We start from the raw sequence: 26,926 nt of genomic DNA on the forward strand, positions 1-26,926 counted from the left end.
ATGTGAATGGGAATATAGAATGAATTCTACACATAGGGAGCAGAAAGTTCCTTTTAATATCATACTGGCAAAGGCAGATCCAATTCTGTTTCCTTATGGGATATGTAAATATGAGGCAAGGGATCAGAAAGATATTGGCAAAATGAAGATGATAGGACAATCACTGTTCTTTTGCTAAATAATATCCAGTATACAACATGGCTAGTTGGAGTGGTTATGGGACTCTGATATCTGAATTGCTGTTTTCCATTCATACACATAGAACTTTCTATTCACTGAGCATTTAACCAAATGCTTACTATTTATATACCATTGTGCTTAATATGTGTTATAATACTGTTTTTGTCACTATGGTTTATAATGTTTTTGTGGAGACTTACTCATTAGATTAAATAAGACCATGAGAGAGGAGGGAAGATGGCGGCGTAGGAGGACGCTGGGCTCACCGCGCGTCCTGCTGATCACTTAGATTCCACCTACACCTGCCTAATAACCCAGAAAACCGCCAGAGGATTAGCAGAATGGAGTCGCCATACCCAAGCGCAGACGAGAGGCCCACGGAAGAGGGTAGGAAGGGCGGTGAGGCGGTGCGCGCCTCCACGGACTGGCGGAGGGAGCCGGGGCGGAGGGGTGGCTTCGCCGGCCAAGCAGAGTCCCTGAGTCGGCTTGCAAAAGCGAGGGGCCTGACGGACTGTGTTCCGACAGCAAGTGCGACTTAGTGTCTGGGAGGTCATAAGTTAACAGCTCTGCTCGGAAAGCGGGAAGGCTGGAGGACAAAGGGAGGGGAGAGCTGCTGAGCCCCCGGACAACAGAGCTCAGTTTGGTGGGGAACAAAGGCGCTCGCCAGCGCCATCTCCCCCGCCCCATCCCCCATCCAAAATCCCAAAGGGAACCAGGTTCTGCCAGGGAAATTGCTCGCTGCTCCGCGCAAACACCCAACTCTGTGCTTCTGCGGAGCCAAACCTCCGCAGTGGATCTGACTCCCTCCGGCTGCCACAGGGCCCCTCCTGAAGTGGATCACCTAAGGAGAAGCGAGCTAAGCTGCCCCCCTGCCGCCGTGCACCTTGCCTACCCACCCCAGCTAATACGCCAGATCCCAGCATCACAAGCCTGGCAGTGTGCAAGTAGCCCAGACGGGCCACACCACCCCACAGTGAATCCCGCCCCTAGGAGAGGGGAAGAGAAGGCACACACCAGTCTGACTGTGGCCCCAGCGGTGGGCTGGGGGCAGACATCAGGTCGGACTGCGGCCCCGCCCACCAACTCCAGTTATACACCACAGCACAGGGGAAGTGCCCTGCAGGCCCTCACCACACCAGGGACTATCCAAAATGACCAAGCGGAAGAATTCCCCTCAGAAGAATCTCCAGGAAATAACAACAGCTAATGAGCTGATCAAAAAGGATTTAAATAATATAACAGAAAGTGAATTTAGAATAACAGTCATAAAATTAATCGCTGGGCTTGAAAACAGTATACAGGACAGCAGAGAATCTCTTGCTACAGAGATCAAGGGACTAAGGAACAGTCACAAGGAGCTGAAAAACGCTTTAAATGAAATGCAAAACAAAATGGAAACCACCACAGCTCAGATGGAAGAGGCAGAGGAGAGAATAGGTGAACTAGAAGATAAAGTTATGGAAAAAGAGGAAGCTGAGAAAAAGAGAGATAAAAAAATCCAGGAGTATGAGGGGAAAATTAGAGAACTAAGTGATACACTAAAAAGAAATAATATACGCATAATTGGTATCCCAGAGGAGGAAAAGAGAGGGAAAGGTGCTGAAGGGGTACTTGAAGAAATCATAGCTGAGAACTTCCCTGAACTGGGGAAGGAAAAAGGCATTGAAATCCAAGAGGCACAGAGAACTCCCTTCAGACGTAACTTGAATCGATCTTCTGCACGACATATCATAGTGAACCTGGCAAAATACAAGGATAAAGAGAAAATTCTGAAAGCAGCAAGGGGTAAACGTGCCCTCAATATAAAGGGAGACCTATAAGACTCGTGACTGATCTCTCTTTTGAAACTTGGCAGGCCAGAAAGAACTGGCACGAGATTTTCAGTGTGCTAGACAGAAAAAATATGCAGCCGAGAATCCTTTATCCAGCAAGTCTGTCATTTAGAATAGAAGGAGAGATAAAGGTCTTCCCAAACAAACAAAAACTGAAGGAATTTGTCACCACTAACCAGCCCTACAAGAGATCCTAAGGGGGACCCTGTGAGACAAAGTACCAGAGACATCACTACAAGCATAAAACATACAGACATCACAATGACTCTAAACCCGTATCTTCTATAATAACACTGAATGTAAATGGATTAAATGCGCCAACCAAAAGACATAGGGTATCAGAATGGATAAAAAAACAAGACCCATCTATTTGCTGTCTACAAGAGACTCATTTTAGACCTGAGGACACCTCTAGATTGAGAGTGAGGGGATGAAGAACTATTTATCATGCTACTGGAAGCCAAAAGAAAGCTGGAGTAGCCATACTTATATCAGACAAACTAGACTTTCAATTAAAGGCTGTAACAAGAGATGAAGAAGGACATTATATAATAGTTACAGGGTCTATCCATCAGGAAGAGCTAACAATTATAAATGTCTATGCGCCGAATACCGGAGCCCCCAAATATATAAAACAATTACTCATAAACATAAGCAACCTTATTGATAAGAATGTGGTAATTGCAGGGGACTTTAACACCCCTCTTACAGAAATGGATAGATCATCTAGACACACAGTCAATAAAGAAACAAGGGCCCTGAATGAGACATTGGATCAGATGGACTTGACAGATATATTTAGAACTCTGCATCCCAAAGCAACAGAATATACTTTCTTCTCGAGTGCACATGGAACATTCTCCAAGATAGATCATATACTGGGTCACAAAACAGCCCTTCATAAGTTTACAAGAATTGAAATTATACCATGCATACTTTCAGACCACAATGCTATGAAGCTTGAAATCAACCACAGGAAAAAGTCTGGAAAACCTCCAAAAGCATGGAGGTTAAAGAACACCCTACTAACGAATGAGTGGGTCAACCAGGCAATTAGAGAAGAAATCAAAAATATATGGAAACAAACGAAAATGAAAATACAACAATCCAAACGCTTTGGGACGCAGCGAAGGCAGTCCTGAGAGGAAAATACATTGCAATCCAGGCCTATCTCAAGAAACAAGAAAAATCCCAAATACAAAATCTAACAGCACACCTAAAGGAAATAGAAGCAGAACAGCAAAGGCAGCCTAAACCCAGCAGAAGAAGAGAAATAATAAAGATCAGAGCAGAAATAAACAATATAGAATCTAAAAAAACTGTAGAGCAGATCAACGAAACCAAGAGTTGGTTTTTTGAAAAAATAAACAAAATTGACAAACCTCTAGCCAGGCTTCTCAAAAAGAAAAGGGAGATGACCCAAATAGATAAAATCATGAATGAAAATGGAATTATTACAACCAATCCCTCAGACATACAAACAATTATCAGGGAATACTATGAAAAATTATATGCCAACAAACTTGGACAACCTGGAAGAAATGGACAAATTCCTGAACACCCACACTCTTCCAAAACTCAATCAGGAGGAAAGAGAAAGCTTGAACAGAACCATAACCAGCGAAGAAATTGAATCGGTTATCAAAAATCTCCCAACAAATAAGAGTCCAGGACCAGATGGCTTCCCAGGGGAGTTCTACCAGACGTTTAAAGCAGAGATAATACCTATCCTTCTCAAGCTATTCCAAGAAATAGAAAGGGAAGGAAAACTTCCAGACTCATTCTATGAAGCAGTATTACTTTGATTCCTAAACCAGACAGAGACCCAGTAAAAAAAGAGAACTACAGGCCAATATCCCTGATGAATATGGATGCAAAAATTCTCAATAAGATACTAGCAAATCGAATTCAACAGCATATAAAAAGAATTATTCACCATGATCAAGTGGGATTCATTCCTGGGATGCAGGGCTGGTTCAACATTCGCAAATCAATCAACGTGATACATCACATTAACAAAAAAAAAGAGAAGAACCATATGATCCTGTCAATCGATGCAGAAAAGGCCTTTGACAAAATCCAGCACCCTTTCTTAATAAAAACCCTTGAGAAAGTCGGGATAGAAGGAACATACTTAAAGATCATAAAAGCCATTTATGAAAAGCCCACAGCTAACATCATCCTCAACGGGAAAAACTGAGAGCTTTTTCCCTGAGATCAGGAACACGACAGGGATGCCCACTCTCACCGCTGTTGTTTAACATAGTGCTGGAAGTTCTAGCATCAGCAATCAGACAACAAAAGGAAATCAAAGGCATCAAAATTGGCAAAGATGAAGTCAAGCTTTCGCTTTTTGCAGATGACATGATATTATACATGGAAAATCCGATAGACTCCACCAAAAGTCTGCTAGAACTGATACATGAATTCAGCAAAGTTGCAGGATACAAAATCAATGTACAGAAATCAGTTGCATTCTTATACACTAACAATGAAGCCACAGAAAGACAAATAAAGAAACTGATCCATTCACAATTGCACCAAGAAGCATAAATACCTAGGAATAAATCTAACCAAAGATGTAAAGGATCTGTATGCTGAAAACTATAGAAAGCTTATGAAGGTAATTGAAGAAGATTTAAAGAAATGGAAAGACATTCCCTGCTCATGGATTGGAAAAATAAATATTGTCAAAATGTCAATACTACCCAAAGCTATCTACACATTCAATGCAATCCCAATCAAAATTGCACCAGCATTCTTCTCGAAATTAGAACAAGCAATCCTAAAATTCATATGGAACCACAAAAGGCCCCGAATAGCCAAAGGAATTTTGAAGAAGAAGACCAAAGCAGGAGGCATCACAATCCCAGACTTTAGCCTCTACTACAAAGCTGTCATCATCAAGACAGCATGGTATTGGCACAAAAACAGACACACAGACCAATGGAATAGAATAGAAACCCCAGAACTCGACCCACAAACGTATGGCCAACTCATCTTTGACAAAGCAGGAAAGAAAATCCAATGGAAAAAAGACAGCCTCTTTAACAAATGGTGCTGGGAGAACTGGACAGCAACATGCAGAAGGTTGAAACTAGACCACTTTCTCACACCATTTACAAAAATAAACTCAAAATGGATAAAGGACCTAAATGTGAGACAGGAAACCATCAAAACCTTAGAGGAGAAAGCAGGAAAAGACCTCTCTGACCTTAGCCGTAGCAATCTCTTACTCGACACATCCCCAAAGGCAAGGGAATTAAAAGCAAAAGTGAATTACTGGGACCTTATGAAGATAAAAAGCTTCCACACAGCAAAGGAAACAACCAACAAAACTAAAAGGCAACCAACGGAATGGGAAAAGATATTTGCAAATGACATATCGGACAAAGGGCTAGTATCCTAAAATCTATAAAGAGCTCACCAAACTCCACACCCGAAAAAACAAATAACCCAGTGAAGAAATCGGCAGAAAACATGAACAGACACTTCTCTAAAGAAGACATCCAGATGGCCAACAGGCACATGAAAAGATGTTCAGCGTCGCTCCTTATCAGGGAAATACAAATCAAACCACACTCAGGTATCACCTCACGCCAGTCAGAGTGGCCAAAATGAACAAATCAGGAGACTCTAGATGCTGGAGAGGATGTGGAGAAACGGGAACCCTCTTGCACTGTTGGTGGGAATGCAAATTGGTGCAGCCGCTCTGGAAAGCAGTGTGGAGGTTCCTCAGAAAATTAAAAATAGACCTACCCTATGACCCAGCAATAGCACTGCTAGGAATTTACCCAAGGGATACAGGAGTACTGATGCATAGGGCACTTGTACCCCAATGTTCATAGCAGCACTCTCAACAATAGCCAAATTATGGAAAGAGCCTAAATGTCCATCAACTGATGAATGGATAAAGAAATTGTGGTTTATATACACAATGGAATACTACGTGGCAATGAGAAAAAATGAAATATGGCCTTTTGTAGCAACGTGGATGGAACTGGAGAGTGTGATGCTAAGTGAAATAAGCCATACAGAGAAAGACAGATACCATATGGTTTCACTCTTATGTGGATCCTGAGAAACTTAACAGGAACCCATGGGGGAGGGGAAGGAAAAAAAAAAAAAAAAGACGTTAGAGGGGGAGAGGGCCAAAGCAAAGAGACTGTTAAAAACTGAGAACAAACTGAGGGTGGTGGGGGGGGGGGGGGGCGGGGGGGGTGGGTAATGGGTATTGAGGAGGGCACCTTTTGGGATGAGCACTGGGTGTTGTATGGAAACCAATTTGTCAATAAATTTCATATATATAAAAAAATAAATCAATAAAAAAATGAAAAAAAATAATAAATAAGACCATGAATTAATTAATTAATACATAAATGTTGTAAGAATGTGGCATAATGGTTTAAATCATGGACTTTTGGAGTCTAGACAGAACTGGGTTCTAATTTCAGTCTTTAGTTGTGACTCTGGACAAGTCACTTAGCCTAGGCACAGTGGATGATAGAACTACTAATAGTGTTGTCGTGAACAAGAAATGAGATGATACATGTGAAGTGCTCGTATAGTGCACATAATTTTAAAAAATGTAAGGGAAAATAGATGAATATCAACTGAGGAGAAAAAACACATTATTGTGTGTTTTGAAGTACAGTCATCACTGGCTAAAGAGTTAATTGGCAGGATCTGGGGTGGGGGAGCAGATTCCAGCTGGGTTTTAAAGATGAATGGGTCTTGCTCCTCAGTGCTACCTGGGGAGGTGGCAGCCATCTTTCACTCAGCATCATGGCTGACCTCAGACCTCTGGTGAAGCCCCAGATCGTTAAAAAGAGGAAGAAGTCACCCGGCATCAGTCAGACTGGTATGTCAAAATTAAGTGCAACTGGTAAAAACCCAGAGGCATTGACAATAGGGTGCACAGAAGATTCAAGGCCAGATCTTGATGCCCGACATTGGTGACAGAAGCAACAAGAAAACAAAGCACATGATGCCCAGTGGCTTCCAGAAGTTCTTAGTCCACAACGTCAAAGAGCTTGAAATGCTGCTGATGTGCAACAAATCTTACTGTGCAGAGATTGCCCACAATGTCTCCTCTGAGAACCACAAAGTCATTGTGGAAAGAACAGCTCAGCTGACCATCAGAGTCACAATCCCAATGCCATGCTGTGCAGCGAAGAAAATGAACATACAGACAGTTTATGTGCACATCATGTCTATGTTCATAAAACCATAATACTACAAAAAACAAAAAGGATGAATGGGTCTTGAATAAGCAGAAAGGGCACTTCATGTAGACTGTAAGAGCATATCAGGAGAATCTTAAGAGGAAGATACAAAGTAAGGAATAGTGCAACTGCAAAATCTATAGAATTTTTCTTATAGGTTAGAGAAAACCACCAAAAATGATTCGAGTTTTTGCATCTTCATGAGTAAAATATTTGCGCTACTGGTAGAAATTCTTGAGCTACAAAGGACGCTTTTTTGAGAGGAAAGAATAGAAGTTCAGATTGAAATATACTGTGTTTGGGTTTATGATGAAGCAACTTTCAATGTACAAAAGGGTGGAAAGACACAACAGACTTGGGACAGAAGGCATAACCAGAAATGTTTAGCTCCTTGAGAAGAGGAATTAGGCCTCATTTCTGTTTGTATCCTTCAGAGAACATAGCGTAGTGCTTTGAACGTTACAAGTACATAATACTTGTTGCAGTGATGAAAGAATACATGAATCCAAAGTAAAGATTTTGGAGTTATCTTCCTTGAAGTGATAGTTAAAATTGTGGGCAAAGATTAAGAAAGAACAAAAGTGGGAGATACACAAACACTGAAGACAAACAATGAACATGGAAGTGTTAGAGTAAAAAGACCTGAGTGTCCAGGGAGATAGAAGGGTATATGATTAAATGGTGGCTAAGATAGCATTGAGCTCAATGCACTAAAAAGGTAGAAGTCCGAATGATGTTATTAATGTCTTCAGGGAACAAGTTCAGGGAACAGTGTTATAAATGGAAGCCACGAAGGAAAGAATTAAGATTGAACAAAAGAGGGGAGTAAATGGAGGCAACAGATGTACAGCATGTCTGAGATTGATGGTGAACAAAGGAAAAGAAACCTACTCTCTTACAATGTATCTATATTTGATGCACAGAACAGACATTTGTCATAGGTACACAAATATTTATTATGTGCATACATGCATGAATATGTGAATGAAAGAATGAATTGAATGAATCATTCATACTGAATGAGAGAAAAATACCCTATCTTGATTCCGTTTTTCTTAATCAGAATATTTTCACCTTCATTTCTGTGCTGTATGTAAATAGATGCAAACATACTTAAAGGTGACAAAGTTGGTCAACTCTTGTAGAAAAAAAAAGTTGATCTCTTTCTACCATATTACTTTTACTTGTTATGGGAAAAGATTCACACAGGAAGTTCTATCATTATGATTTAGATTGTGGGAATGGAAATGTTTAGAAATAAATACAAGGAATTTTAATTTTCCTATCAATTGTTTTCACATAAGCTATAACCCTTCCAAGTGGCTCCCATGTGGATAGTATCTTTTATTAAAACTAATTGTTTTGTATGTTTGGAAAATGCAGTTTTATTATGAGGGAGAAAAGTTGGTATACTATCATTACAATATAAAAAGTAAACATGACTTATGGAACAAAGAAACATCTGAAATCAGTAAGCATCTGTTTACTTGTCTCTGTATAAATGAAAAACAGAGATCAAGAAAATATTTTAGCTACGGGTTTGTCTTTTTTTAATGCTCTGAAATTCATGCTGAGTGGGGAAAACTCATGCTTGACACATTCAACTTACAGTATGTTTTCAAGGTGAATTACTAAATACTAAGAACCTGACCTTCTAATGAAGGCACTGAGGCAAGCACAGAGTTGGTGAAGAAAACCACAAAGATATAAAAATGCATAGATATATGATCAACCAGGGACAAACTCTGATAGAATTATCACCAGATCTCTACAGACAAGGTATATCTATCAAACATGCCTACCATAAGCTTTGATTCCGTTAATTTCCTGAGAAAAGACATCAGGTAGAGTTCTGGATGCCAGGTGTGTAAACACTAAGAGATTGTGATATGCGATATCTTTTGTGCAGAAACCCGAACACAACGCAACCAGATGCAGAAAGTGAGTTTCCATTGGGAATGCTACCCACCCTTTTACTACTGGTACCATTATTTAACGTTTAATGTAGGAGAAACTGAAGGCCAAAAAGAACATGCTTGCACTTAATTTCAAGTGACAGCTAGTACAGTGCATTAAAGGTGTAATACTATACACATGGTAGTTATATATAAATAGTAACATTAAAAAGGGGTTACAACATCCCTAAGACATCCTAAGTCTAAAACACTTAAAAAGCACATTTGCAGTACAACTTATCTTAAATTATTTAATTGGTTTCAAGACGACTTCAGATTACCGATGGGCTTTGACTTTTTCTGATTATAAAAGAGAAACACAGATGAAGGCTTTTTAGGCAGCCTAATACCATTCCCAGGTAGACTACCACCTAGCCTGTGTTACTTAAATATCATTAACTATCAACTAACATTATTTTTACATAAATGTTTTATGTAAATTTTGTTTTCCTAAAGCTGTTAGTCCTCTTCCTCTTAATAAATATAGCTAATGCAAAAAAAATTTTTTTGTTCTTTTTTTGTGTTCATTATCCAGGAACTTTTTCAAAGAAAAAGGGGTGTGTGTGTGTGGGGGAGGGGGGGCAGAGTGACAGAGCTTGGATACTCAGCAACCATTTTACTGTTGAGAGTCTTTTTTTTTTTTTATAGTATGAAAAATAATCCAGTTACATTCTTTAGCTCGATTACTCACAAATAACTTATCTGAAAAAAAAAATCAAGTAAATCTGTCAGTCGGGGAAGTTATTTTTCCATGTGTTATCTAGAGATAAGCCAGCCTGTACTATTAGATTTCCACCGACATAATTGTGCATGAATTCTGATCTGATTTGGTATTACATGGTGCAAAAGGTGACACATTTTCTCTAATATACCCCATTAGAAAGGAAAGAAATTGCCAAAGTATGAAATCTGAGGACCTGATTCAGAAACTATGTGACTTTGAGGTCAGCTCAAAGGAAAAAAAGAACTTGTTCAACTACCCCAGGCACTGAAGGTTGTGACAAGAAACCTAATACCTAGGGTAGTTACTCTTTTGGATAATCAATAAATCTTACATTATCAGACTGCAGCAGCTGTATATTGTTTACTATATTGCCTTGTATGTCTCCAAAATATTCTAGTGTGAAATCACAGAGAAGACAGATGCTGTGTCTGTTTCCAAATCATTGTGATCAGAATACATGGGTAAGATACCAGAACCAAGAAATAGCATATATGTGTATGATGAGCTCAATATTGATTTTAATATCTGCATACTGCTACCTCACTACAGCAGAAAAACATTAGCTCCAAGGATCCTGGAAAAGAGTCTTGACCGAGCTACTTAGAGTTTGTACAACAAAATTTTCAGAGATATCAGTCATCTTTTAAATCCTATGAGAAATATCCTTGAACAAATTAGTAAAATACCAGATGTGAACTGTTGGCAATTTCAAATTGCATTTTCTAAAAAGAAGAAACTCTTATGCTTTAAGAGGGAAATGTTCTGCAATCTCCTTTCCTCACTTGGCTTTTCATTTTTGGCAGCCAGTCAGAGCAAGTAAAGCCTGACTTCCAGGACACTGGACAGTGGCATTTTGTCTTCCTTCACTGGTAGAGGACAATGGATGTTCAGTATAGTCTGAATAGGATTTAAAAAGGATTTTTTTTTTTATGACTCCTTTCTACGTACCAACTAGCTTCTAGGGAGAGTTCAGCTAGATAGTGAAATTTCTGGGCTGAATTCTTATCTATGGACAAAGCAGAAGAAGAAAGATTTAGGTAGCACTTTCAGGTTTTAGCGAAGTAGAGAATGACAATTCAGTCAGTCCTTTGATGCTTCTCCACTTGTAAATCAAAAACAAAAAATGAAACAAAAATATATGGGATGATAAACTTTGGATACACCTGGCAATTTGAAGGCACTATGCTCGTTTAAGTTTTGAGATAACCTAATCAAGCACTATATGCTGATAAACCTTAGATAAAGAGAAAGTCTCCTGTTAGGCAACAGGCTTCATATACCTTAATGCTACTGGACATCTATTAGGAGCTTTTCTTCTTTAGAAATGGTAGCTGATTTTACTTTCCAAAGATGGCCACATAATATCTCCCATCTCTTAGATTCTTATGCAATAGGACCTTGACACTCCTTATTAAGAGGTAGAACCAAAGCCATCCTCTCCTTGAATCTGGGCTGGCCTTAGTGACTTGTTTGACCAATAGGACATGACAGAAGTGACATTCTGGGACTTCCAAGCCTACATCATAAGAAGCTTGCAGCTTCTGCTTGGATCTCTTGAAACACTCACTTTTGGGAATCATTCTCCCTCTTAGAATTGAGTTGCATGTCATGAGAAAGCCAGCAACAACCCCTAGTCATCCAACTGAGCCATCTGGAATGTGCAGCCTAGTCAAGCCCTTGGAGGACCACAGCCCCAGATAGCTGGCTAGACCCACAAGAGTGATTCCAGCAAGAGCTGCCCAGGTGAGCCCAGTGAAGCCAGTGAATAATGAAAGAATGGAAATTATTACTTTAGTCACTAAGTGGGTTTTTGTAGGGGGTAGGCACTGGGAGATTGTTATGCAAAACAATGCGGGCTTTGGAGACAAACAGGCTAAAGTTTGTAGTTTGGTTGTTTCGCTTATTTTGTGACGTTGAGTGAGTTACTCAGAGGCTTCAGTCTTTTCATTTTATAAATAGTGACAATAGAAGGGGTTTCTCAACTGACCCATGATCCTCCTGCATCGTATTTTCCTAAAGTTTTAGATCAAAGCCAGAATAAGCATGGCTGTCACATGCCTTTCCTTCTGAACCAACTTTGAGGCATCAAAAATATTTGGCATCCTTTTACACTGATACTTCTGCTTCCACATTGGATCTGCGTTCACTTAGTGAAAGCACACTAAATGGGGAAGAGGCCCTGAATATGGACCTGTTGCCATCATTTTTTCAAAGGCTCTCTTAAGACCTACTGCTGAAGGAAAAGAGGGCTGGGCAGGCACGGAGGACACTTTCTGTCTATACTGACCAGAACATGCAATTTGCACACCAAGTGACCTAGTCGTCATCTCTGGGTGGGTCACAGGCCTTACTACAACATGACCAGGAAGGAAAGTTAATTAGAGAGTTAGTTTTCTGACCTCAGTTTCTTCATCATCAGACAAGTTACCTAATTCCCAGACTTACCTTCTTCTTAGATAAGTTAACTTGTTTTCAGATTCAACTACTTCTCTATTTTAGTCTCATTATCTGGTTCTAATCTTAGCTACTTCCCACTAGCCAAGTTAATCTTCCTGATACTGAAGCATGGAATAATACTTGATAAGCCATACACAGAGTTATTGTGAACATTAAATTAAGGTAAAGAAATGGAAGTACTTTGAAACATGTGAAGTGCTTCACAAATACAAGATATCTCAGCCAAGCATCTTATAGTCCCTCAGCAACTCTAAATTTTCCCTTATTCTATAGAACATAAATTATTTCAATAATCTTAGTACATTTACTATTAAAAGTATCTCTCAAATTTGTTTCTTTCTTATTATCATGATTGCTGTTTTCAGTGCAGGCTGACATTATTTCTTGCTGGGAATACCATGGCACCTCCTCGCATATTTCTCTACTTCGAGTCTCATTTCCCTTCTTCTTTTTTTCTTAATGTTTATTTTTTGAGAGAGAGAGAGTGAGTGAGCATGCAAGCAGGGGAGGGGCAGAGAGAGAGGGAGGCAGAGGACCAGAAGTGGGCCCTGTGTTGACAGCAGGGGGCCCAATAAACTCACAAACCTTGGGATCATGACCTGAGCCAAAGTCAGATGCTTAACTGACTGAGCCATGCAGGTGACCAAGTCTCATTTCCTTCTTATTCCATCACCTGCCCATTAGCAGAGTTTTCTTCTTTTTTAAAATTTATTCATTTATTTTGAGAGAGAGAAAGAGAGAGAGAGCATGAGCAGGGGAGGGGCAGAGTGAGAGACAGACAGAGAGAGAGTGAGTGAAAGAGAGAGGGAGAGAATGGGAGAACCCATGAATCATGAGAGCATGACCTGAGCCTAGATCAAGAGTTGAATGCTTAACCGGCTAAGCCACCCAGGTGCCCTCACAGAGTTTCCTTCTAAAAGCACAAATGTCATCATGACAATTCCCTATTTTAAAAGAGCCTTTGATTTCTCACTGCTTGAAGATAATTCAAATTTCTTAACTGATGGCTAAAGCATTCACAATCTTAAATTTACCTTTTCCAGTGTCATTTTCCTCCACTTTATGCTCCTACTGTACTAAATACTCCTTGAATTCACATACCACATTTCCTTGTACATTCTCACTCATCCTTCAAGATTTCAACTAAATGCCACCTCTACTGTGCAACATTTGCTGACAAGTCTGTGAAGATGGTCACCTTCCTGTTTTTCCCACCCAAACTCTTTATAACTCTATTACAACATTTTTCTCACTGTATTGTAGTTATTAGTTTACATAATCAAGGGTCCCATCAGACAGCGATTCCTGAAAGGCCCATATTCTGCCATATTTATCTGTCTGCCCAGTGTCTTGTCCTTCACTTTAAGTTTATGGGGAAAAGAAAGCACTTTTCAATGAGAGAGACCTAACAGCAGAATGATCTGAGACTGGGCTTCAAGGTCTGTGGGTAGATCTGTGAATTTAAGAAGAAAAAAATATTTTAAATTTTCCTTTCTGAGACTTTGATTAGTTTTATTTAAAAAATTTATGTTTTCTTTGAAATTATAATATTAACACCTTGAGTCACACCAAGTAATATGGATGAATATTTTATCTGCCAGCCTAGACTAAATTACGTCATGGTAAAAAACAAAACAAAACAAAACAAAAAACACCTCAAAATCATGAAAGCTTATAAAAATAAAAACACAGGTTTATTTTTTGTTCATACTACATGCCCTTATGGGTTGGCTCTACATCACCTTTATTCTAGAATTCAAGCTAAACAAGTATCTCCTATGCGGACAGTTCCAGCTATGTTTCAGAAGGAAAGGAGAGATGGCAGAGCCAAGGATGGCTCTTGAACCTTTGGCTGGGAAATGGCCTAGGACAGCCAAAGTGAGATACATGGCCAGGCCGGAGATCACTAGGCAGGGAAACATATTTTGAACAGCGAGCAATCTGATATTGAAGGTAAACAGATAGGTAATATTGTCACTATGATGTTAAGACCTCTAGAATGGTTTACTATGGATAGGAATCTAAGAAAACACATGGTGCTAACATGACTACAGCCATACATCTCTGTTTACCTTGAGTCTAGCTTAAGTAGGAAAATTTCAAAAGAAAAAAAACAGTACCATGAGGTTTTCATATCTATTGATTTTCTATTAATTATGGAGTTTAATGGGATGCAAAACTACAGTATTTCTTACGTGGCAGGATTCTGGCCAATAGAAGTATGCAACCAATAAAATTAAAGGGAGTAGCTCAGGCTGCCTACTGTGAAAATCTATTCGACATTGTGTATCTTTTTTCTTTATATAAATACATTTTGGTTATTAAAGACTGGGACTTTACCTGGCTTTAGATTTGCCCCAAGTAAAAAAAAAAAGACCCGTATTAAAATATTTTTTGCATCCATCATATCACCAAGAAAAATAACCTACATGTCACTGGAAAGATGCTGGTGAAGCCACACATTTCTTGAAGTTGCGTTCTCATCAAATGATGTCAACACTACAGAATTTCTGACATGTCTTTAATATCTCCCTTTTGCACATAATAATACAAATAGATACCTCTATTTGCATAGCCAACTCCTGTCGACAAGTTCTTACAATCAAAGAATTCCTACTTTGTGAACTTCTTTGAGAATCTGCAGAGTCAATGTCTTTAACATGGTGAAGAATTTCTTTGCCAAACAAATTTTCAGGCAGAATAAAAATCTTGGCACTCTGGGCTCCGTTAGAGCATCTGTGATGCTTGGCAACACATCTGGTTCTACTGCTTTGGTGAAGAAACATGCTTCTCATCTCAACATGCAGTGGTGTCAGCCAGTGTCAACGATTCTGCCAGCGATCCTGAAAAAATTGTGTCTGTTTCTACGGATGTTGTCAACCTCTTGAGAGCCAGAGCTGACACACTATTTCAAGAGGTTTTGTCAAGAAATGGGAGTATAAGAGTAAGTTCACTGCTGCAGTACAGACGATAACTAGCTTTCTAGAGGACCTGTCTTGAAACATGTGATTGACTTCCAAATATGAGTTCTGCTTTTTTGAGGCAAAGGAAATCCAATGATGAGAATAAACCACAGGAAACAGTCCATTCATGGTTTGCTTTACTTGGTGATTATTCTTGCCAAATTATCTAAGGCGATCTTCCTATTTAAATTCTTTTAGCTCAACTGCCATGCAGAAGGGCATGTTGGGGCATTTACCTAAACTTTCTGAGGCTGGAGAAATACTTCTGAATACTGGAACAAGGAGTAATGAAAGTTTTCAATTTGTTTACAGCTGGAAACCCACAGACAGTTGGAATCATAACTCTTCAAAGCTAATTCTGTCTCCAATGACCCTAACATGGAATCGTGAATATTTAATCCTTTTTTTTAAGTTTATTTATTTTGAGACAGAGAAAGTGCAAGTGCGGAAGGGGCAGAGAGAGAGGGAGAGAGAGAGAATCCCAAACAGGCTCTGCAGTGCCAACACAGAGCCCGATGTGGGGCTCGAACCCACGAAGCTATGAGATAATGATTTGAGCTGAAACCAAGTTGGGTGCTTACCCGACTGAGCCACCCAGGTGCCCCTTAATCCTTTTTAAAAAAATAATGATGAGGGGCGCCTGGGTGGCGCAGTCGGTTAAGCGTCCGACTTCAGCCAGGTCACGATCTCGCGGTCCGTGAGTTCGAGCCCCGCGTCAGGCTCTGGGCTGATGGCTCGGAGCCTGGAGCCTGTTTCCGATTCTGTGTCTCCCTCTCTCTCTCTGCCCCTCCCCCGTTCATGCTCTGTCTCTCTCTGTCCCAAAAATAAATAAAATAAAAAAAAAATAAATAAAAAATAAAAAAATAATGATGAGGCATTAATGATGCAAACAATTTAAAACATGATATCCTCAGCACAATATGATAGGAATTCAACAAGGACTTTGGAGAACTCTAGGAATTTGTCTATGCTTAACCCTCATCTAATAAAGCCACAGCAGCTCCCATTTTGTTTGCTGTTTTCTTTTGCCAAGTCAGTGTTTTAAGCACGTATTGCCATGCAACTGAAAAGTCATAGTCAAACAGATGTCAAAAATAACAAGCCTATTGCTGTGTCAAAAACCACTCCATAATTTCAATATCAAAGCCAGACATCAGCCTTCTTGTAGAAGCTTACTTTTGAGCTGAACTAAACTTTATTTTTACTTGAAAAATTTGCATTTATCTCAGGTGTTTGAGGAAAATAGGCATTAATGTCAAGAGGAAGGTAGTGAGAGGAACAGAGGTATGACTCTATAAAAATACTTTACTCTGAAAAATAATTCAATTTCCATCCATTGCAATACAAAAAGGCATGGAAAAGTTTTTTTTTTTACGTGTTTACATATTTTTCCCCACCCTGGGGAAAAAATCTGCAGCTTTCTTCAGGTTTTCAAAGGGTCTGTGACCTAAATAGGGCTAATACCCTCTGTCCTGATGCTTTCTAGAATAGAATGAATGTTCTAAGGAAGTGAAATTCTCCTGATGAAAAGTCAAGTTAACCATACTTTGGTGCTGTAGTCACCAATGAATAATACAGCCTCCTCAACAGGAAAGTAAGCACGTGCACTAGAGATGGGTACAAACCCACTCTCATCTTTGGACAAGCTTTTCTGAATAAAAACTAAGGCAATTCGGACAAAAATATTTGCTTTGCTATACTGTTTTAGTTTCCATATTGAATGAAGAACTGTGTAGCCATATTTATATAGAAGAGTAGATTAAGTTAATAAGGAAAAATTAGGAGCTTAGATCTAGTGCTTTAAAATGTACATATATATGTGTGTGTGGGCGGGGGGGGGAAGATGCCATTGGAAGGCACCTGTATTAGTTTCTATTGCTGCTGTAATGAATAAACCTAGTGGCTTAAGTGACACAGATTTATTATCTTATAGTTTTGCGGTCCGCACATTGGAAGTGGGTCTCACAGGGCTAACTAAAATCAAGATGTGGGCATGACTGCATTTCTTTCTGGAGGCTCTAGGGGAGAATCTTCTTCCTTGCCTTTTCCGGCTTCTAAAGGCTGCACACATGTCTTGGTTTGTGGTCACCTTCCTCCATCTTCAAAGCTGGTGTAGCCCTTCAACCCTCCAACCTACCCTGCCCCCTGCCCCCCATCAGTTTGTTTTATTAACGCCAGTGCTCTGGCCTTGGCTCCATACTCCCCCACATTGGGTGCTGTCCAGCAGCTCCTTCTGCTGCTGTAGTTCCGGGTCTTCAGCTTCTTCTTGTGCTGTTGAGCCTACATTACAGGGCACACCCTCTCTCGGGCTGCAGAACTTCTGGCAGGACATCTTTGAGGGGTTATTACTCGCTCACCACAGTCCTGCTTAGCTGGTATAGTGGGAAAGGGCTGAATGTACACGAAAGCAGTGTGAAGAACTGGAAACCTAGAAGTAAAGAGCTCCTGGCTGGGGATGGATGCTGTACTCCCTGATTATGCTACCAGAATGCCTAAAGAGCATGTTTAAAGTAATTTGCATCTGTTCTTTGATTTTTATTTTCCAGGAAAAATTAGTTTTAAGGAAGGATAAAGATGCTAAACTTGGAAAACCTGAGTTTCAGCCCTGGCTCTGCCACTTATTATCTGTATCACCTTTGGCAATGCACCCATGTTTGGCTGGAGCAGTTTCCCCATTTTTAAATGAAGTTGAACTAGGAGGAGCAAGGAGAAGATGGGCTGGGATGTGCTGAGTGTGTGGGGCTGTTCGGAGGATCTTGGGAATTTTATTGGCCCACAAGGGAGTCCTGGAATGAGAAACACCTGGGTGCCCTGGTGCCAGAAGCCCCTAGTTGTGAACTCTTACTAAGGAGTCTGGCTCACAGCACTTATCAAGCAAACCCCAATCCTTGTGGACACCTCCCCTGACACACCTGTCAGAGTCACAAGGCTGCAGAGCTTCACCTTAGGCGTTCAGCCAGGTGGGGCAGATGGGCTCTGGCCCAAGGGCTGTGCAGGGGCAACACCAGCAGAGGCAGGGTAAGGGCAGTGACTGTGCAGGCAAACTCAGAAGACTTCCTGCCTTGCAGGAGGCAGAAAGCCATGGGGCAGCAAGGCATCCTTCTGACACTTCTCTTGGGCATCCTCTAGTGTGAATGTTGCTATGATTCTAGATGAAGTAGAGTGTTCCTGGTGACTCAAGGTCAGTGTGCTATCTATCACCTTAGCGGGTCTGAGCACCAATACATCCCCTAAAGGAGGAATGGACCCTTCCTTGCTTTTTGCCTATTTTATTCTTTTTTGTTCTTCTCCCGAGAAGGAAGCAACAAGGGGAAAGAACATGTTTCCCATCAGGCTTTCTGCATGCCCAACCACCCCTCACCCCAGAGAACTAGATAATAAGTAGGACATACTGTACTATAACTCAGTTTAAAATATAAAGTTTACCTCAGTAAAATATATTTCAGTTTGTATCTCTGGTATGAGATGTTTCCTACAATCTTTGAAAGGATGTGTCTGTGCAGGCAGGCTTTCCTAATTTGTTTACTGTAAGATAGTTATGGCATTGCCTGGCAATAGATACATACAAGGAACACAGAGACTGTTCCATTTTTGTTCCAGAGCCTGAGTGGATCTAGATGCAGTGGCAGAATTCTAAGATGACTGCCAAGATTCCTACTTCCTGGTGTATATGTTCTGTATAATCCCCTCACTTTGTAGGGGAAGGGAATTAGGAATATAATGGTATAGCCATCCCATGATTAGGTTATATTAGATGGCACAGTGGACTTTAAGAAAGAATTATCTTTGGTTGGCATGATCTAATTAGGTGAACCCTTAAAAGGGACTAGGCTCTTCCTGAAGAAAGAGAGTTAAAGTGTTAGAGAGATTTGACAAAAGGGAGCTTCTCCATGGATGGATATAAAGATGGGAGGGACCATGGAAAGTAACCAGTGGGAGTGAAAAGCCAACAAGAAAACAAAGGCTTCAGTCCTCCAAATATAAGGAACTGAATTCTCTCAACAAACCGAATGAGCTTGGAAGTGGATTCTTCTGCAGAGCCTCAGATGAGAACTCAGCCTGACACCTTGAGTGTGAGATTCTGAGCAGAGAGCCCAGTTGAGCCATGCCTAGACTTCTGACCTGCTGAGTTGAGAGCTAATACATGTGGCTTGTTTGAAGCCTCTAAGTTTGTGGTCATTTGCAATGCAGCAATAGAAAACTAATAAACTAATACAATGCTATTCCAGTTAAATGTGAATTAAGATTTTTTTAAATAAATTTTTTTCTTGACTTCTCTTTCCCTGCCTTTCTCCAAAGCTTTGATCGGCTCCCCCACCATGTAATTGTTTCATGGAATATAACTAGAACATGTTGCCAGATTAGAATCTTCTTCTATCACATATCAGAGGTATCTCCTCCCCTACCCCATCCTTGATTTGAGATGCAGAGATGTATGCATCCTGGGTATATTGTACACATTTGTAGGGCTGGAGAATCAAAGCAGAAAACAGAGATTTCAAGAATTAAAGCAAACAATCTGTGTATTTTGAAGTAACTCAGATATGTTTCATTCATTGCATCTAGTTATCTTGAAACACAGTAACCTTGACATAATGGCTGAGGAAAAAGGAGAAGCAATGCAAGCATAAATGCCTGAACACTTTAATATCTTTTATCAATAAACATTAGTAGTATGCCATGCGTCTGAATCCAAGCTTATCCTGAGGAAAACCTGCATTCTATCTTCTGCTTCCTGATATTGCAGCTGGATCCCATTACAAGGGTAGAACACACCATGGGAAGCATGCCTAAACTTTTTAAGCTACAAAACGAAAGCTGATCTTCATTAATTAGATGTCTAGATTATGCAGATTGACCAATGTATTATTATAAATAACACGGTCAAAAACACTATTAGATGGCTTATTGATAGGTCCACCTAGGTAATTTAGCTAAGCCTTAAGTATTTACTAAGATATTCTATTAACCACAAAGGCAGGATTTGGTGTCAGGTCAAAAATCAGATCAAACTGTGACTTTGTAGCTGATGGCTGAGAGAAGGCTCTACAACAAAGGGAACTGAGAACAAAGTAGGATGTCTTTCTAACATTTAATTCAGGAGAAATTTCATCTCTGGTAGAGCTTTATCTAGTACTACTACATAATGCATATAAGTGAAACAAGTCAATGATTCATAAATAAGAACCACCATTTAAAACCCATCTTCTCTGCCTTTGTGAAAACCATGGAATTGGATTAAGAGAGAAGCCACCCAACTTTAGATTCAGGCAAATGTGGACAACGGATCCTAGAATGAAGGCTAAGTCTGAGGATCACAAACTCTCACCTGAATGATTAGCTGTTTTAATAAAAAAAAGAAGGACACACGAAAAAAAAAAATCCTCAAAAGCCCATCGCATGGAAAAGCTTTAGGATCTGGGGTTCCAGGTGAATCGTGACTTAGCTTTTACTAACTTTAACCAAAGTCTTCCCAGGTGCTGAAGTTAGCACTAAAGAAAAGCTCTTACAAAACTGTTATGCGAAGTAATTATAATCTGTGTCCGCTTCAACTTCTTGTACCTGTGTCTTTGCCATCTATATAATTATGTTGAGGGAAAACACTTCGAGCTGAAATGAAATAAACGACTTCGGTTTATGCCCACACGGACCTTGTCAAGTAGCCAATGACTTGCCCTTTCATTGTGAGTGACTAATATCAATGCTGGCTCTAAAGAAAGACACTTTTCATAATCGCCCAACAATCTGCTAAGTGAAAACATATGGATAGGCTTAGGCAAAGCCTGCCAGGGGTCTTTGCTGAATGGAAAACAGGTGCTCTCATTCTGTGCCACGTAATACCCCATTTACCCCCAAGTCCAAAGGTTATAGGACTAATAGCTGCCTTGTGGTAATCAGGGAAAGCCCAGAAACCAGCCTTGGTGTAACATCTGGGACATATTTTACATACTTGCAACATATGCTTCAGGTTCAATTAAAGTGAGGCTTTGGCACATTTATTAATCTTTTTTACTTTTATCCTATAAGAGGACTCACTGACCTGACCCCACTATTATGCCATATGAGAAAACAGAGAAATAATGAGAGCTAGAGGTCAGTGCCTGCTCATATGGCAAAAAACACATTTGTTTTCTCCTGAAATTCCATTACGCACAACTCTATACACAAACTTTAAACAGAGGAACCAATGAATTTTTTAAAGTAGGAAATTACCCTTCTCTCACTCAGACACACTGATAGCCAAGACTTACAACCTTTGCCACTATGACAGCCACTCAAGAGACGGAAGCTGGTAAATGGAAACTTGAAGGATCTTTTCATATTTTCATTTCTTATGGTAAAAACTTTCTATTTTAACACGTCCACTCTAGGATTCTTCCCATTACGCAAGCCCCTAAAAGTCTTTTGTAAATTATTATACTTGAGATTTTCTTTTTGTTCAGGTATGATTTTTATGCTATCAATTGCATTGTGACTGGAAAAGAAAAGCCTCCTTATATATCCCTCGAATAAAGGGTTGGATTTATGAAAATCAGCTCACAACCCTTTCATATGGAAAACACACTGTTTGTCAGCGTCCTGCACGCAAGAATACAGTAGAATTCACACAGTAATTTAAGCACTCACTTTCAATCAACTCTGGTAACCAGATCTGCAAATGTGTTAGAACCAGGGTGTCATTTCCAGACCCCTAAACACTAGACGACAATAGATGCCACTCCAGAGACCTGGTGCTGTTTCCACCTGGCATGCTCCACTCAACATCTAGGTTTTAGGGAGGTGGTTAACCAAGTGTTATTGGCTTCCCACTCCTAACATCCTCTCTGTTTAAAAAAATGACCATAAAGGGGAGATTAGTGGTTTGGAGTAGCAACAAACTGGCTAAAAAAAATACAGGTTGACTTCAAGCAGGGACATTGAAGTACTAGACTTCACTAAGGGTTTTCCATTTATTAACATTTCTGGAGAAACACCCGCTGCTGGAATGAATCTTTATGGTGGCTTTAATAATAAAGCAGCAACAAGCAAGGGAAAATAGCCATAAATGGATGGCAGCTCAGTGTTTATCAGCAGAGAAATGATGATTCAGGGCTGGCATGTTGAGTTAAAATACAAGCTCTCTACCGCTCTAACACTGACCTTAACAATAAATCATATCATTTATTGCCAGAAGTGTATGTTCATGTTATTTAACATTAAAAACAAGCACATACATGTTTTTGTAGGAAGGAGATTTTGTTAGTTTATGTTTGATGATGTCACTAATGACTAAATGATATACAGAAGAAAAATTTCACATAAAATCTCTATCAATTTAAAAATATGTGGAACAACATTAGATGGGAGAAAGTGTGTGTGTGTGTGTGTGTGTGTGTGTGTGTGTGTGTGTGTGTCTATGTTTTCATTCTCCTTCTAGCATTGAATACATTGAATATTAGTCAAGAAAAAATCATGTGGGAGTTTGACTAATCGCTGTGAATTTTTTTTAACATTTCTAATGCTTGCTTCCAGCATGTGAATTCTTATACAAGGATATAACTGTACATCTCTACTAGAATCAAAGGTCAAGGGCATAAATTAAGATATACTGTTGTTCTCCTTTATTCCAAAAATTCACTGCTTTATTATAATAGAAATCAGATTCCAGTGAAGGTCAAAATCTGGTTTTGTATGCCAAACAATTTGGAAATAATGAATGATATTCTCTCTTCCCTCCCAATCTCACTCTAGCACCTTTTAGATTTTCGATCTAGAAATGCCCAAGGATTTTGCTAAACCAGCATCACTATCCTCCTTGCCATAAAAAGACTTTCTTCTGACCCGAGACACCACCACCACAGTGGTTCAAGGTCATTCTAATTCATCCCTCCAGTTATCCCCTCTCCACACAGGGGACAGCCAATCCAAGCGATTCCAGAAACTAGCTGTTTTTTTTGTTTGTTTGTTTGTTTGTTTGTTTGTTTGTTTTTTTACCGTGGTCATCATTCCCATGCCAACCAACAATCAGAAAATAACCTGCCAATGGGCTTTCCTGACCAAGGAGCCACAGGGCTACCCCAAGTCAAGTCTAGGCAAGGACCATGAGCACTGGGATTATGTAAATGCCCTCTGAAGCCCTCCGCACACACGTGTGTTCTTTTGCTGAGCAATTCTTTGAAAATTACAGATGACAACATCCATGTTGAACTTAAGCAGGCTGCTATTTTTTCACTTCTCTCTTCCTCCGAAGTGTAGCCCGATTTGTAATACTCAAGATAGGACAAATTTTTGCCCTTCAAAAACAGTTGTCACTGCTGTTATCTTCACGAGAGCTATCAAGTTTCAGACAAGCTGAATTATTTTTTTTTGTTCCTGGCAGAAAAATATTTGACCCAGCTCTGGACAAAAGCGAAGAGGATTTATAGCCCTCTCTCCTTCTTTGCAACATGCAGTGGCATTGTTAGGATGATAAACAGCGCTGTCCAATTTTCTGGACTCAAACACTTCAACTCCTTTTTTAACTGTCTGTGAAAACAGTGTCATGTCTACATTTCCCCATCCCCTGGTACCCAAGTGCTGGGAAAGATAATTACCTTGTCATCTTTGTCATCTTCTTCTTCCTCGTCCTCCAGCATGTCCTCCACTACCTTCAGACAGAAACAGAAGTCATTTTCGTGCTCTTAAGAGGAGAGAATTTTGTTCTGTCATTTTGAACCTTTTGGAAATGAAAACTTTATTAACATTTGAAACAGATTCATGGAGAGGGACTATTTGATCTAGAGATAGGGATTAGGGAAATGCTCTGCCTTTAATTGATTGAAACCAGGGAAGTGGATCCCACTCAGGGAAACCCTATTTGTGTGAAATGTTCCGTGACAACTTAAAGAATTTGAACTATGCATAAGGTAAACTAACATTAATTTGAGAGATGCTTTAAATCAGGAACTTTCCTTTTTTACCTACTCCACTGTCTGTATTAATGAGGCACTTTAAGTTTGGAGCTAGATAACTAAGCAGAATCCAACTCCGCTATTTCGAATTCACTTTCCACCAAGCTTTAAGTATACTGTCTGTTTGTCGATTTATGCTGGTGGTCTATGGCATAAAGCTAGTATCTTCCATGGCTCAAATTTTACTTTTAAAAAAATTTTTTTATTGAATACATTTGATGTGTAACATTGCGTAAGTTTAAAGTATGCTGTGTGTTACTTGGACACATTTATATGTTGTAATATGTTTGCTAATGTAGCAGTATTTATATTACATAATTATAGTATACTATTAGTGCCTATGTTCATTATACTGTGCATCAGATCTTGATGGCCTACTTAGTACCTGTCATAAGCTTGTACCCTTAAACACCATCACTGCTATCCCTGCCATCCATTCCCTGGTAACCACCATTTTACTATCTTTTTGTATACGTTTGACTTTTTTAGATCCCATGTATAAATGCTATCATATAGTACCACTCTTCCTCTGACTTATCTTGGTTATAATGTGCTCAAGGTCCAGCCATGTTCTCACAAAAGGGAGGCTATCTTCTTGTCTTGTAACTGAATAGCATTCCTCTGCGTATACATGCCACATCTTTTTCACCCATTCACCTGTTGATGGGCATTTGGGTTGTTTCCATATATTGGCAACATATAGGGAATCATGCTGCAGTAAACATGTTAGCACAGATAATTTTTCGATATCCTGTGTTCATTTCCTTTGGGTATGCTTCCTTAGAAGCATAATTGTTGGACCATATGGCAGATCTATTTCTATTTTTTTGAGGAACCTCCACATTGTTTTCCATAGTGTTGTAACCAATTTACATCCCTACCAATAGTGTATAAAGTTCTATATTCACCACATCCTCAAGAGGACCTATCGTCTCTTCCTGATGACAGCCATTCTAAGAGACGTTCATTAACTCATTGAGACTTTGATATAGCGATGGTATTGCATTGTGGTTTAGGTTTGCATTTCCTTGATAGTAGTGATGTTAAGCATCTTTTCATCTGTCTGTTGGTCATTTTGATGTTCTCTTTGGAAAGTTGTCTATTTAGTTCTTCTGCCTATTTTTATTTATTCATTCATTCCTTCATTCATTCATTTATAAATATTTAGTATTGAGAGAGAGAGAGAAAGTGAGAGAAAGCACAAGCAGGGGAGGGGCAGAGAGAGAGAGGGAGACACAGGATCAGCATCTGAAGCAGGCCATAGGCTCTCAGCTGTCAGCACAGAGCCAGTAGAGGGGCTCGAACTCACCAACTATGAGATCATGACCTGAGTTGAATTTGGACGCTTAACCAACTGAGCCACCCTGGGTGTCCCTCTTCTGCCTAGTTTTAAATTGGATTGTTTGTTTGTTTGTTTGTTTGTTGTTGTTGTTGTTGTTGTTAGGGAGTTGACTGAGTTCTTCAGATATTTTGGATATTAATCCCTTATCTGATATATTGTTTGCAAAAGTTTTCTCCCATTCTGTAGGTGGTCTTTTTATTGTGTTAAATCATTTATTCCACTGTGCAGAGTTTTTGAGTTTGAGGTAGTCTCATTTGTTTATTTTTTCTTCTGTTGTTTGTGGTTTTGGGGTCATCAAGGCTCAAATTTTAATTCTTATGTATAAATGTCAACTTTTGACTATCTCTCTGTATTTTTGATTTTGTGGGTTACCAGAAACTCTAATTTTAATTCTTGATTTTACACAAGGATTACATTATGAGAATGGACAATGAAAGAAAATTAGAAATGTATTCAATAATCAAACGTATAGGATATGTATATATAACCCCTATAGGTAGATATTTTAATGAATGTATTTTTTATGACTCCTAGTTTCCTTACTTCAACTTAATGCAATCTTCATTTTGGATTTGTCAAATAATTTGCCCTTTCCTTGATTAATATGTAACTGTGGTATTACAAATGGGATTTCACTCTGTCAGGTGTTTTATTATGGTTTTATGTACCTACACACACTACACTCACTCTCTCTCTCTCTCTCTCTCTCTCTCCATGGAAACCAAAAATTTTAAAAAACTTTGGGGAGGGTTGGTATTCAGGTAAGTGCTAACTTCTGATTGCATTTATGCCATTTCATATAATTTCTAATTCTTGTGGTGCTTTTCTTTTTTTATCCAGTCTGTATCTCGATTTCTGAATAAACTTGATAGAATCATGGTTATTAAATATTTTTAAATCTTTCTCCCAGAGCTCACAACTTTAAAAGATAGAGGAGACAGCTAGTGCTTCTTTCATGTGGCTTATGATACAGACAGGAATATGTTATGAGTGAAAACTTCAATAGCTAAGACTGTATTATGCAAAGAGCTACACAAACTGAGATAACATGTCAGGACTTTCAGTGATCTAATAATTGTTCTCAAATGTTCTAAAAGTATTAACTTATTTAAAATGATAGCCCAAACACAAACTTCCATTTCTCATAAACCAATAGAGAACCTAAAGCATCTGACAGCTTGTGAGCTTGTTCCTAATTTAATTTTTTTTTTCTTTTTTAATTTTAGAGAGAGAGAGAGAGTGAGAGAGCCCAAGCAGGTGAGAGGGGCAGAAGGGGATAGAGAATGTGTCCCATGCAGGCTCTACACTCAGCGTAGAG

At 39.4% G+C, this 26,926-nt stretch overlaps 1 protein-coding gene across 22 annotated transcripts in view; it reads right to left on the bottom strand.

Annotated features, from left to right (window-relative positions):
- MCTP1 (multiple C2 and transmembrane domain containing 1) overlaps positions 1 to 26,926 on the bottom strand; it is a 537,798-nt gene that overhangs the window by 54,850 nt on the left and 456,022 nt on the right. For 20 of the 22 annotated variants that reach the window (XM_030324980.1, XM_030324949.1, XM_030324905.1 and 17 more), the window contains one exon: positions 23,910 to 23,963. In XM_030324980.1, coding sequence (XP_030180840.1) covers positions 23,910 to 23,963 — 54 coding nt within the window. Of the gene's footprint in view, positions 1 to 13,490; positions 15,217 to 19,612; positions 20,947 to 23,909; positions 23,964 to 26,926 lie in introns of those variants that run through there. The other 2 variants (XM_030325046.1, XM_030325036.1) reach the window with 2 other exon arrangements.

Source organism: Lynx canadensis, chromosome A1, assembly GCF_007474595.2.
Source record: "Lynx canadensis isolate LIC74 chromosome A1, mLynCan4.pri.v2, whole genome shotgun sequence".
Lineage (NCBI taxonomy): Eukaryota > Metazoa > Chordata > Mammalia > Carnivora > Felidae > Lynx > Lynx canadensis.